The sequence below is a fragment of the Platichthys flesus genome, chromosome 10, assembly GCF_949316205.1.
Source record: "Platichthys flesus chromosome 10, fPlaFle2.1, whole genome shotgun sequence".
NCBI lineage: Eukaryota > Metazoa > Chordata > Actinopteri > Pleuronectiformes > Pleuronectidae > Platichthys > Platichthys flesus.
In genome coordinates, this window is record NC_084954.1 from 2,842,031 (window position 1) to 2,856,551 (window position 14,521).

The window sequence follows — 14,521 nt, forward strand, 5'->3', positions numbered from 1 at the left end:
AATTTAGTTTCTTCATATTTTAGTTTTAAATCAACTGTTACTGGACTTTTCAGGCTGCAACTAGTTTGGATCTTTAAACACAACATTATAAATCTCTTACACACATTTTCTTTTTTACAGATTTGAGTCGAAACCTAATATTGTTTAATCTGATTCTTCTCCAGTTATTATATTATAGATAAAATTACTCTTACAGTTAACATCTGATAAATCCTGAATATGATATACTGTTATATGAAGGTTATATAGGGGACACGGCTTCTTTCTCATATCTTCTTCATCTCCTTTTAACAAATGTTCTTAGTTTTCATTCTTTGGTACACAAAAAGCTTTGAAAATGTGAAATGTTTCCCTTTTCATTACATCACAAAATAAGAGACACCTTATTATAGTCATTTTTATGGAGAATGACTTTGATATATGTGTCTATCTGTGTGTGTGCAGGTCTGGCGGTGGCCAGTGCGCTGGTGGACGTCTCCCAGACGTTGTGTGGAGGCTACAAGGAGAAGTCCGGAGGCCTGAGGAGCCGCAAACAGCAGCCGACCGCACAACCCTCCACCTGCATCTGACCGCACCCCCGCCCCGCTCCACCATTCCCGGCCAAATGCTCACCCATTAGCCCCCTGCCTCGGCCACCCCTCCTGTAGAGACTTCTGCCAGCTCCGCTCTGGCAGGGACAAGTGCATGCTGGGATACAGGACTGGGACATCTGGGCGAGGGGCAGAGTCATCCGGTGGACTGACACCTCAGCGGGGTCCCCCCCCCCCCCCCCCCCCCCCTCTCCTCCTGCAGGAACTTTACAGATCCCTCGAACTGAGCGACAGAAACCGGACATGGATGAGGGGGAGCACTAGAAGGGGGGGGGGGTGGACCTTTTCCCATCGAACTGAACTAAAACATTTTACATTTGTCGACACCGCCTCATTATTGTCGAGGCGACCACGGCTTGCTGCTAGAGGAGATCGTAGTTCTCCAAGAATCCAGAGACTTTGTGCTGCAAACTCATTTTACTTAAATTATTGTTGCGCTTTGTTTTGTATTGTGTTATTTTGAAGCCAGGAACAAACTGGACATGTGCAATTGTACATGCAACCCCCACGCACGCACACGCAAACACACACATACACACACACACACTTTCTCTCCTCTAAAACCCCACCACCCAGGCCTCTGACCCGTTTACAGCCCCTTGTCGCCTGCTGATCTCAGCTCAGCCCTGAGGGCCGGGGTCACTGGGGTCATGTACAGTTTGGCCCCCGAGCCAGAGAGCACCACGTTCAGGCTTCACCCAAATGAAGATCCACCTCGGAGGCCGGCCCGCGCAGCCAGAGCCCGTCTGAGGAGAGGGGGACATTTGTAATTGGCCTGTCTCTCTCTCTCTGTCCGTCTCTGTGGCCTGTCTGGAGATTTGCCTCTCTCGCCCCCCCCCCCCCAGACCACGGTAACATCTCCTCCACGCTGGCTGGCTGGATCGTAAGCCGATTGAAACTTTTCCAGCTAATTACTCCCCGGTTGCGATGGAAAGCCTGTGTCCCTGCACAACCAGGTTCACACCGGGCTCTTACACACACAGACACACATACACACACAGACACACACACACACACACTACAACAGTTGGCGGTGAGAGACCCCGCCAGTAACGATTGTCCCTTTAGCTGTGGCCTGGAGCTCGTGTGAACCGGGCTTCCTTCAGATCCTGGGACTGATCGACTGCAGTGATCAGTCTGACCTGCGTGAGGGCGACGGTTCAACGCCCTGTGTGATCGTCGCCTCTAACTGCTGCTGCCGAGTATCCAAACGCAAAGCATGCCCCCCCCTGAGCGGTGACGTCTGTGCGCTTGGTGATGAAGCCACAGTGGAGCTAACGCCAACATCTGAGTGGTTCCAGTCCCAGAGATTTGAACATGGAGTAAACATGCGTCACTGGGATGAGCCGCCCACTTTCCAAATGTCAGTCAGTCTTTTTAATTTGCACCTTTTGTTGAATGGATTTTTTTGTAATGACCTTACCTTCAGGATGACCTCTGGCATTTATTCTCCAAAAGCAAAAGAAAGACAACACATCCATTTGTTTGGTTTTATATGAAAACGATCTTTCCTCCTGATCTCTGGCTGCACATCCTCTTTCTTTGTGTGTGAGTTCCTTTAAGCCGGTCCTATTCTTTTTTATTTCCCCTCTTCTTTTTATATCTGCTCCTTCCAGCGTTCTTATCTGAAATCAGAGGCTCGTTTTTAGAGAAGCATCACTTCTTTGTCCAGCTGGAAATGAGCGAGAGGAGAAAGAAAAACACGAAGCAAACACAACACACAACACAAAAAAAGGGTGTAGACAGAGAAATGTTTTCATCTCCAGTATCTCCTGGTCGTGTCTGCAGGACGTAGGTTCCATCCTGCAGGTCTGTGGAAGCAGAGGAACACAGAGGAACCCAGATGCAGGAGATAACTCTGCCTCCCACGCTCACTTATTAACTTCCCGCCCTCGGAGAAGTACAGTAATAGAAGAATTTAATAACTCGCCCGCTGCCCTAAAGAGCCGGACGGGTTCAGTTCCCGGCTCTCACGTGTGTTCAGCACACTAGAACCGCTGCCCGCCTGGTTAAAGGGCAAACTTTTAGCACTGGAAAAAGGTCAGAGCGGAAAAGCATGAACAAAGTTGACATTCTGTAATTATAGATCTGGGTGTGCTCACGACTCCACTCACTGAGGAGTCAGAGCTCTTCATCCCGGACTCTTTATTATCAATCGCTCTTTTGACCTTTACCTCCACGAGACTGCAGCTTTAGATCTTGATTCTCCTGCAGAGACTCGATGGTAGAAAATCTCCATGAGCCGTCAGTCCAGCTTTTTAACAGTTTGTACCAGATTCCCTCCCAGACACCTGTCACCGCCTCTCAGGTGGGCGGGGCTTTGTTTCCCTCGGTTTGGCAGGAAACCAGCCGTCATCTCCAAACATCTTGTCGAGTGGAGGGGGGGGGGGGTAAATGCTGGCAGTGGTGGGAACATCTTGTTATATTCAGGCTCTTTTAATCTTTCTCTGCAGAAATGATTCCACCATAGATTTAGATTTGTAAACAGAGGTTTACAAATGTAACTGTGACCGAAGATATTTTCAATAATCAAAGTTGTGTTTACGGTGGATATTACCCATAATCCCCAGCTTCTTGAACCAGAAGAGCTGCAGCTACGATAAATCCAACAAACTCTTGTTTAGAATTCTTCACATTTGAAAAATGTTTCCTGCTGAATATTGGAGATAATGATAGTTTTACAGGTTAAAAGTTGTGTAGTGTTGCGTTAAAGCACAAACGTGTAATAATCATAAGAAGCCAGAACATAACACACAACATGAGCTGTCCCCAGATCCCAGACACCAACATGCCTGAAGTCTCAGGAGCAGCTCTGAGATCAGCCCACATCTCTCATTCCACTCCACACCTCTGTTGTCAGAAGATCCCTTTATTTCATCCTCAAGATGAATTCACGAGTCGTCTCCAGTCTCGACTCCTTCGTTTCACACAAATCTCATTTTGCCAAGAATCTGGTCGGATTCAAATCACATTCATTTCACCAGGAAACAAGATTGTGTTTGTTTCTTTCTCCTTTTTTTTTGTTGCTGTTGTGCTTTTTATAAATGAATGTAAAACCTGCAGCCAAGGTAAACGTGTAACCACCTGCAGCCTGTGAGCGTCACTGCCTCTGGGGCCCTGTGTGGCACGGTGGTGCAGTGGACAACACAGTTACACAATCGACTGCTCGGGTCTGGAACTCTAACTCTCTAAATCTCACTTGCTCTTTCCTCTGTGGTTTGATCAGTTTCTGGTCTCGGATCAGTTTCCCAGTTTTACTCTTCTCAAACTGCAGCGTCAGCAGAATGATTCCAAACACAAACTCTATTATCTGTAAACGCTGTTTGACCCAGATCTGCTATCGCCCCCCCCCCCCCCCCCCCCCCCGCCCCTCCTCCTCCCTCCCCCCCGCTGGGTTTCTACAAACATCCCAAAAGTCCCGGAGCAGAGTAATGAAGAGAAATTAGAAGAAATCCTGCAGCTTCAGCTTTTATCAGAGATTCTCTAAACGTCAGGTTCACCCACACGTTCTATTTATTGGACGTCTTCTCCGAGCGTCGCTCTACATTTCCCGTTAGCTGAACTGCACCTTAGTGCTAATGTAGATTATTATCGTGAAGCCCATCTTCTTATGATCAGTGTGATTTATGGTTGTAGTAAAGAATTGCGTAGCTTTAACTTGTCCTTGATTCAATAATTCAGATCTGGATCAAGACATTCTTTGCTCTAGAATCTAGAAAGACACAGAAGCTGTTTCTCCTCATGTCCGACTCGTCCACCTGTTTCCTGGAGTTCTAACAAACGTCTAACACCACTTTCCATATTTCAGCGCCACCTGCAGGTCAGCGGGTTTGTGTAAAAATGAGATTTGACCCATTGATCCGTTGGAGCCACATGCGGCCAGACGCCCCACAGCGTAGCTTCAGGTTCCTGCTGGTGCAATCCCAACATAAAAAGGTTTTCCAGCAGGAAGCCAGTGGGAGGCAGATGCACGTGTCACCGACTCGCCTCGACTCCTCACCGGTGCTTTTTTCTTAAAGATAATGAATTTACCACCAAATACCAGCGGGACAATTAGCAGCAGCTGCAGGTTGATGGGACCAGTAGCTTGATGGGACGTGTGTCGTGGCCTGAGTGGAGCCGGGGACCTTTTAGAAAATGATCGTAACTGAAAGCTCCCGTCTCAACAGATTGACAAACGATAAATGTGACGTACAAATGTTCCTTTTCTCTCCAATGTAGCTGCAACACAGACAAGTGTGTGCCCCCCCCCCCCCCCCCCCCGCCCACAAACACACACAGCAGCGACAGATCAAAACCCAACGAGCACAAACACAAACCTTTGCTCTGTCCGCAGAGAGCCGGACTCACGGAGGTTGAATCTCTCCTGATCCTGACTTCACCTCTTTGTGTGAAAACCCAATTTTTCTGATTTACGCCGACGAGCAGCTTCTCCTCCTCCTCCTCCTCCTCCTCCTCTTCCTCCTCCTCCTCCTCCTCCTCCTCCTCTTCCTCCGTCTCCTCCCGCTCCCCCGAGCCTCAATATATTCATCATGTAACACTACCTTCACAGTGGCCTCCTTTTCCAGCTCGGTCATCTCTGTGTTAACCGATTCAAACGTAGAGCAAATGCATATTTATGGAGTTTTTTTTTTAAACTGGAAAAATCGTTATATTCACAAAGCAAGTGGGCGTGTCCTGTCAAACACTGGTGATATTTCAGAAATGCTTTGATGCACAGGTCGAAGTGTGAGAACGAGGTCATGGTGAAACTGGACGTTACCCTCTGGTCTTTCTTTGTACAGCGGCATTATGAATACTGATGAAGTAGTTTGTTAATATGTATAATTTAGCAGTTGCTGTTGTTTGTTTTGTTTGGTTGTAAATATTGAGAAAGTATTGTGAATGACGCTCCTTGGCTTTTTAAAGATGTGACGCAGCGTGAAGACGAAGAAGCATCAGTAGAGGATGAAGATGAACCCCGTGTGTCACACCTGAGGACGCTAGCTTAACGAACCTGTAATTACTCCTGTACATAAAAACAAAAAAGAATGACACAGCATTTTTTTTGTCTATTATTAAATGTGGAAATCCATCCATGGCTGTTTGTCTTCGGTCAAGACTTTTCACTTCATTTGGAACGTGTCCTCCAGAGACGTGGACAGACACTTCATTACTTTGATTCATGGTTCCCGGAGGATGAACCAGGATGACCCAGCCCATCCTCTGTTGGAGTAAATAATCTTTTCTCCTCTTCCTCTGCTCCTCTTCTCCTCCCTCTCTTTTCACCACTAATCCCTCTGGCTTCTCTTCTGTTTCTCCTTTTCGTTCTCCATCCTCCCTTTCCCTCCATGGCCTCGATTGCCCTCACTCTCCTTTCCTATTCTCTCCATCTTCATTTGTCCTCATTCTTCACTGACCCTCTTTCGTTGTTTTCATCCCTTCTTCTGCTCCTTTTCTCCTCCCGCCATCTCCCTTTTTTATTTTTCTCTCACCCCCCCTTTATCCCCCTCTCTTTTCTATCCCTTACACTCCTTTTCTCTCCTACCGTCTCTTCCAAACTCTCCTCCTCTTTCTTTTCCTCTGCTCCATCTCTCCTCCCACCACCTCAATTTGTTCTCATTATCTTACCCACTCTCACCTTTCATTACAGATCCATCTTCTTCTCCTCCTTATCTCCATTTTCTCCTCCTCTTCTCTTTACCTTTCTCCTCCTGTCTTCCACCTTTTCGTTCACCCTCTTCTTCATTTTCCTTCCGTCTTCATTTGTTCTTTTCCTCACTGACCCCATTTCTTTCTTTTTATATGATCTTTATCTTTTTCTCCTCCTGGCACCTCCTCTTCTGTCTAATGCTCTCACCTTCTCTCTCTACCCCCCCCCCTTTTTCCTTCCACTCCAACCCCTTCCCGTATTCTCTCCCTTTTTCCCACTTTTCCTTTCACCCTCTTTTCTCTCGTGAGTTAGTTATAATCAGGTTTCACTCTTGAATTCAAAGTCTCAGAAGATCCATCCTGGTCATTTTGACAGCTTGCACCCTCATGAAACCATCCTCCTCTTCCTCTTCCTCCTCCTCCTCCTCCTCCTCCTGTTCCTCGTCTTCTTCCTCTTCCTCCTATTTCCCCCATTTTCTCCACCTTACCTCCTCATCCTCCTATTCCTATTCTTCCTCTTTCTCCTCCTTCTCTACCTCATCTTCTTTTTCTTCCTCTTCCTCCTCATATTCCCCCTCTTCCTCCTCCTCCTCTTTCTCTTCTTCCTCCTCTACTCCCTCCTCTTCCTCCTCCTCTTCCTTTTTCTCCTCTACCTTTCTCTTCCTCCTGCTATACCCCCTCTTCCACTCCTCTACCTCCTCTTCCACCCCCTATTCCTCTTCTTCCTCTTTCTCCTCTTTCCCCTCCTCCTATTCCTCTTCATCCTCCTTCTCCTCTCCTCCCTCTTCCTCCTCCTATTCCTCTTCTTCCTCCTCTACCTCCTCTTCCTCCTCTGGTTCAGGGTAACCATGGATTCTCCTCCATGCCTCTGCTCCTCTTCAGGTCATCTTGTCTTTATTGCTTTCACCAAACACTCTAATTGTCTTTCCTCTGTTAAGCTGCTTTAGCGTCTCAATGAAACTCCCTCCATCATATTTCAGATATTTGCTGAATAAAGAAAACACGTGACATGTGATCCTCAGGAACCAGAGGTTTATTTTCTTCCTCTCTGACTCTCTCTCCCCCTCCTCCTCCTCCTCCTCCTCCACTCGACAGCTTCACACACACATTAGCTCAATTAGTAATGAAATCTCGGAGGAGTCTCCCTTGATCCTCCCGCCTCCTCTTCATCCATTATAGCGAGCTGTCAGATCTTGACTTATGAGGATGTCTCTCCCCCCCCGGTGCTTGTTACGTTGACGCTTTTCACTCATAAATAATCTGCAGTAAATCCATCGTGGAGCAGAAGAGCTTCCTGCTGATCTGCGCTCGCTGACACGTGTCGTGGGAAATAGTCAATATCACCCAAAATGATTCTAATAGCAAACAATGTCCCTGGAGGTTTGACTGTAGCATGACTCAGCAGTTTTCTGTTTGAGAATGTCTCTCATACCCTACGTGATATTACCGACCTGCCTGGAAATGAACATCCTGTCACATGACAGAGATGTAGATCAATCAATAAACCCATATGTCAGTCAAAAAAAAAAAAAAAATCAATTTATCATTTTAGTAGTTTTGAGTAAAAACACCAAATGCTGTTCGGCTCAATCAACTTGTCACTTCAGTTTAGTGAAAGTTTTTTCTCATATTTCATTGTCTTCAACATTTTTATAAACCAATCAATCAATTAGTTGAGACATTAATGAGTTATAAGGAGAAACAATAGCTTAATGGCGTTTTTCTACTAAATTCTTAGAATCTACCTTCATTTAAAGAACTTGTAGGATCACATTTTACTTGAATAGTTAAATTCTACTTTATTTCGGTATTTTCAAAGCCTTTAACTTGGAATATAACTTCATCAATGATAGTATTAGTTAGTACTTTTAATTAAGAATAAGATTTAAATACCAGCTCCAGCTCAGCTAAATAGTTGTAAATGCTTAAAATCTTGTCCAAATAAATAACATGAATTATTGAACACTAGCGACAAGAAGTTTGAATGTAATGGGCTTAAATTCTTAATGGGCTTAAGAAATATAATCCTGTGAGTAATAAAAGTTCCTACAGAACCCAGTTTGAACGATAATAACTTTGAGATCTTCAGTCAAACCAACTTTAACGGAAACGTTTAGAAGCTTCTGTCAAACTTTGCTCCTCGGTGTAAACGATGTCAGCGACTGAAGAAACCTCTGCAGCAGGAAACAGTCGAGACCTCGTCTGTGACTCGATGCTGATACAATTCTGTTAACAAGACATCGGTCAACGGGCACTTTGCAGGAAGTTGTGTGTCAGCAGGATCATGAAAAAACTAGAATCTATATTAAAAGTTGGTAAAAGGACGGAACGCTGGCCAAAGGAGAACCGATCGAGACGAAAAGGGCTGAGCCAGGAATTTATTTCTCACTTATTTCAACATTGAAAGGCAATTTCACCAATTTCCCAGAGAATAACTTGTGTCTTGATGAAAAATGGGCTTCTTCTCATCATGAAGGTCAGTTTACAGCTCGTGCTCCCGGAGCTTCACAGAGGAAGCTGCTCCTCCTCGGTCGACTTCACCTCAGCCAACGAGCGATGAACGGCCCGGACGGCACAGATCTGTGATCACAAGCTAAACAAACACACAAAGCTGTGCAGTGAGGACACAGCTTCTCTCACAGGTTTCTATTTCCACCTCCAGTCTAATGTGCCGGAATCGCTCCTAATGGAAACTGCTGATTGAGCCGGGGGGTCAATTTCACTCGTCATATTTAATCTATTTTCATTTTCTGCTCGGTAATGAAAACACTTCCTCTCCACATGACCTGGTGAGTGGTGATGGTCTGATCATATCTTTGTCAGAAGGACCTGTTAGTTGTAGAAGATGAAGTTTATTATAAGAGACAGACGGAGAAGTTCTGTTAACAATAGAAGTATCGAGGATCTATCTTCAGTAGATCTATAGATCATTTCCAGTGATGCTGAGAGTGGGCAAATCTTTTATTTCAGGATCTACGTGTCAAAGGTGAAGAAATGGTGAGTTAAATGTTCCAAACCAAACTTCTTAACTCTGGTTTCAGACTCGTTAACGTTCCTGCTGCTGCTCAGACGCTCGGCTGCTCAGCTGCAGAATGTGGGACGGCAGCAGGTCTGTCCCACAGAGCCCACGACCCAAAACCCGGAGAGCCGCCCCAATTCCAGCCTCCAGATGTGAAGCACAGCTGGCACACGGGCAACTGGAGTGTGACTTTGTCTCAGCACGATGAAGCGATGTGGATTCGATGTGTTTAACGAGGTCGGGTAGAAGTTTCTGTTTTCCACCTGACGCCGTGTTTTTACCCGGCTGCAAAGTTCCTCACCTCCGCCGCCTCACAGACGCCTCAGGCAAGAAGAAACACAAATGAGCTGCAGCTCTGTTTACACCAGGGGTCTCATTTATTCAAGTTCCTGATTCACAAGTTTTCACTCAGAGTTGTGCTTTGTAAACTTCTGATGTCAGATTCAACCTCTCTGTGATTGTTCTCAGTCCGACAGAGCAAAAGCAAAACTTTGGATAAAATCCTTTTTACTATTCCCCCAAGGTTTGAATGTAGTAGACATTGTGTGTGTGTTATACATTGTGTAGTGTAGACAATATACGACAACGCGCCCTGTGTGCGATGAGAGGAAGAGGTCGTTCCTCTGGAACACGGATGAGATGTCCAGACGTTTCTCGACAGGTGAAATGAGTCAGAATCCATTTACACAGTCGTCTTTATTTGCATGAAGCGACACGTGTCATATCGGGGGGGAAGCCGTCCATCACCTCAGAGGACACGCCCCCCCGCCGACTGAGAAATCACAGCACAAGTCGACATGAGGCGACAGAGGTTTCAAACCCTCGTCACCAGGGAACCACACAACCGCAGAGACTTGAACGTTTGAAGGGTCGGGTGATTCAAATCAGAAAACTGAGAGATGTCCTCACTTCCATCTCGTGAGGCTGGAGAGAGAGTTCATCTGAAACTCGGGCTCGGAGATATCACAAAACATCTGGACTCAGACTCGTCCCTTTGTTATTACCTTCAAATTAAAAACTTTAGTTAAACAGCAAAGCTCTGATCACACATGTTTAACTTTAGTGTGAACAGATTGTGTCAAAACTCTTCTTCTCTCTTTGCTGAGAAGTTTGTCTTTTATTTGAGACCGAAATGATCAGATGGCATTGGTTACTTTATTACAAATATCAATGTTACATAATTTAACCAAGGGAAACTCTAATGAAGTTATAATAAACTATAATAAAATGGGCACTAATCAGTATTTTGCATTAACACTGGGTTTTATCTATCAACTGAAAACTCAAAAACAAAGTGATCAACAGTAAACAAGTCCTTATAAAGTGTTGAACAAAGGGACTGGGATCCTAAAGATAAAAACATGATCCGTGCAAATAATATATCTCCCTCTCCGTCTTTGTATTTGAAAGAAAGCAGCGATATCCCAGATCCTGGACCAGTGCCACTGACCTCTCTGCATGTTCTCACACCATTAAGAGTGAAGTGAGGAAACAGCGAGCTGCGCCTCGACCCTTCAAACCTTAAGTCTCAAATCCGAAAGGGGCGTCAGGATGAGCTCATCGTGAGTCGATGAAGGTCCAACAGGAAGTGGAACGTGTCACTTTCAGCAGCTGGAATCCAAGATCCAGATTCCCATGAAAGTTATGAGCCAAGAGAGAATGTAAATCGGCAGCTGCAGGAAGTTCTTTAAACTTTTTTTTTTTGACATTTTCACAGATTTCCCTGCAGCTGATAATCGATGGATCTTGATAAAAACCTTGATATGGATGAGTGTTTGCATCTGGGCTGAATTTAAAGAACCAGTTTGGCCTTTGGAGCCGTTCAGGTCTAAAAATGGTGTTTAATAACAAATGTCTATTTTCTTCAGACGGGTGAAAGTGACACTTTCCTCAAACTCTCACCGAACATAAAACACTTTTTCTCCACGAAGCAGATTTGTGCTTTTCACATCTTCACCAACACGGGTCCACACACGTCTGTTCTCTCTCTGCAGCAAAGTCCACGTAGGTTTTAAAAAATAGAAACTGGTCTCCGTGTGTTTTTGTTGCTTCTCCCTAAACCAAGTCATTGGTTATTACAATTATTTTTTTTTACATTTCTGAAAAAAGGAACAGATTCAAACATTTGCTAGGCCTTCACACTTAAAGCTTAATGAACGAGTATATGAAGAGTCTCCTTCCAAAGTGAGGTAACATCCACTGAGGTGAAGTGATTGAAGCATTAAAAGTAAATGACATCACAATACGTTTAAGGCTAATAACATAGAAATAACATAATAATAATAATAAGTAACCTAGGTCCTCGTTTGATAAAATAAAACGTTCACTGATTTCAAGGATCTTCTTCATCTTAACTTTCAATCACATTGTTTTCTACACAACTATTTGGAAATATACTCAAAATTAAATCACGAAAAAACAAACAGACTTTCATCGTGATTCATTTGAACGTATTGAGAAATAAACAGTGATTAAAAATAAAAACAAAAAAGGTGGAGGCTAAATGAAGAAGCAGAATGTGAGCACACACACGTCCACCTTAAATCTCATGTTACACTTCATCACAGGTCGTCTGAGAGAAAAGTCTTAACATTTATATTTTTTCTTTTACATCAAGGAATGTTCAAGGACAGAAAGTTTATTTTTTTTGTCATTTTTTTGTTGTAGTATATTTATATATCTATATATATTGTAATAGATTTGCTGCACTGCGTCTTCAGTGTCTGTTTCTGTACACGATCTGAAGCCGAGCTCCACCGCCGCTCGATTCCCCCGATGAGCAAAGTCTGCATGAGAGTCGTCTGTGACAGTTTGTGTTTGTTTTGGGGCGTGAGGCGAGAAAATGAGGTGTGTACTTCCTGGTTGTTTGTATTACCCCCCCCCCAACCCCCCCACCCATGGTGCGGTCACAGCGCCCCCTCCTGGTGGTCGTCTAACGGGCCGCACATCAACAACACATCTGCTCCGAGTCATGATTCACAAAAAAGAGATAAAATGTGATTTTTGTGACGGAGAGGGACACTTCACCCCCCCCCCCCCCCCCCGTCATTTGACACATAGAAATGGCTGTTTCTCTCTCTCTCCTCTCACCCTCCCTCCCCCTCCCCCCCAGGTCAGGAGTAGTGTCCGTGGAGGCCCAGGTGAGCGAGGCCTCGTGTTAGTCGGAGATCAGCAGCGCGGCGGCCAGCAGCAGCCAGCCGAGGCCGAGCAGCCGGGTCGGGTGGACCGGCCCGGCGCCGCCGTCCGACAGGCCCGGGGACGGAGGAGTGGAGTCGCCCTCGTCGTCCCACAATCTGCCGTTCTCGTTGACCTGAAGGGAAACAGGAGAGGCGAGGTCATTCACCCGCCGGCAGACGAGCAGCGGAGAAACAAACCGATCGGTGCAACAGTCAAAGTCTCCACATCCACCGTGAAAAAAAACTTTATTGATTTAAAGGGATAGTTCACTGAAAGTTGAATTCATGTTTGGGTGAACTATTCCTTTAAGATTTTCAGATTTACAATGATTGATTGACGTCCTCAAGCTACAAGTAACTGAGACGTGACCTGATCCAACTCTACAGAATCTCAATCTTTAAGAAGAGTCAAAAGATTTTTAGAAATAACAGGTTTTAGACATTAAACAGATTCATTCTCCAACTTCCTGTCAAACTTTGTTTCAAAACATCACATGACCATTTCACCACCATCCGAGAAGACGTCATTAAAGAGCAGAACCTGAGAACCTATGATTCTCTCTGAATTCCTAAAACTGCTCCAACGATTCTTACTATCAACTTCTATAGAAAAATCCCAATTTGCTTCTCCTCAGTCATTTGGAGAATAATTATTTTAAAGCCCATATTCACAAATCACAATTTCTCCGAGAGATCTTAACGAGGTGCGACCTCCTCTGTTCTTTACCCTGAACAAAAATAAAACCAAATTCAAGCCCTATTAAACCACACAGAAACCGGAGAGGACACGTGTGATGGATCCAGCGAGACATCAAAACGTCTCAGTATATTAAGAAGGCATCAAAAACATCATAAAAATGTGGTAGTATATTGAAATACAATATCTTTAGACTAAAGCATCAGAAAAATGTAAATGTCACAGTTCAGTCAGTCGTAAAAATATATTGTAGGAAGTCACCAGAAATGTCACAGTATAATATAGTGAGCCATTAAAATGCCAGAGTTTAGTAAAACATTAAAACATCAAACTGTTGACTCAGGAGAGGACGTGGGGGAAGATCAAAGGACGTTTCAAAGGTTACTTCTTATTGTCCTCAGTAGTGAAATGATTCTTCTGTTGAATCAGATTGAAAAGCACAGAAACTTCTTCTTTAGTTGATTCCTCATTTATAAATGAGTCTGAGGATTTGACCTGAAAGGAAACTGTACTTTTAACTTTACTTTCCTGATCCTCGGTTGATCATGTGACCTGACGTCCACGTGACTCCTCCTCCTCTCGGTGGCGCCGCCTCAGACCCGGTGAGGCGGCGCCATCGAGCCGGAACAACGCGGCGTGGGATAAATCACCAGCCCCGAGGCAGGAACATGTAATTTGGGCTTCTGGCTCCTTCCTTCACTTTTCCCTCTGGAAATAAAGCGCGTGGCCTAGTTCTTCATTTAGCTCGTGAAGTTTGTTCATATCTGTTGGCAGTTTGTCAATTATGTTATCTGCAGTGTTTTCTCCAGTTCCCATTAGGAACCACATGCATGGAACAGATTCCCTCAGCCTGAAATGAAGTTTATAATTTTTTAATTTCCCCTCATGATTAAAATTCTGCGTGTGATGCAAAAAAAAACCAGATTGTCGGCATTAAAATGGATGTTCAGCTGATGTTTACTTCTTCATCACACGAGCTACACTAACTATGTTTACAGAGGGTTTATAGTGTTGATCAAGCAGTTATGAATGTGGGACAGTTGTTCTATACGTTCACACTGAGATTGTATATATATATATATATATATATTGTGTGTGTACACTGAGAGATGTGTGACTGAGCTTTAACTCTCTAGAGCAGAGGTCTTCAACAGGGGGTCCGCGACCCATAGGGTGTCCGTGGAGGTACTGCTGGGGGGTCTCAACATTTTTGGTTGACATTTTTCTTTTTTTTATTGATTTACCAACCAATTTTTTTTCCAAAAATTGAAATGTCTTTAATTACACATTAACATGCATCCAACATATTGAGAGGCTGATTTGAACCTCTGCCCTGACAACTTCCATCTGTCCAAGGTTAGATAAGTTGTGTGCTACCCATCAGGGTGCGACATCTCACTAATGTGGG

General features: G+C 44.5%; 2 protein-coding genes across 2 annotated transcripts in view; one reads left to right on the forward strand and one right to left on the reverse strand.

Moving 5' to 3' along the window:
• atrn (attractin) overlaps nt 1-5,664 on the forward strand; it is a 102,600-nt gene extending 96,936 nt beyond the window's left edge. Inside the window, exon 29 of the mRNA XM_062397579.1 lies at nt 445-5,664. Coding sequence (XP_062253563.1) covers nt 445-569 — 125 coding nt within the window. The 3' untranslated portion in view covers nt 570-5,664. The remainder of the gene's footprint in view (nt 1-444) is intronic.
• Nucleotides 5,665-12,354: 6,690 nt separating this feature from the next.
• gfra4a (GDNF family receptor alpha 4a) overlaps nt 12,355-14,521 on the reverse strand; it is a 102,163-nt gene continuing 99,996 nt past the window's right edge. Inside the window, exon 8 of the mRNA XM_062397651.1 lies at nt 12,355-12,550. Coding sequence (XP_062253635.1) covers nt 12,398-12,550 — 153 coding nt within the window. The 3' untranslated portion in view covers nt 12,355-12,397. The remainder of the gene's footprint in view (nt 12,551-14,521) is intronic.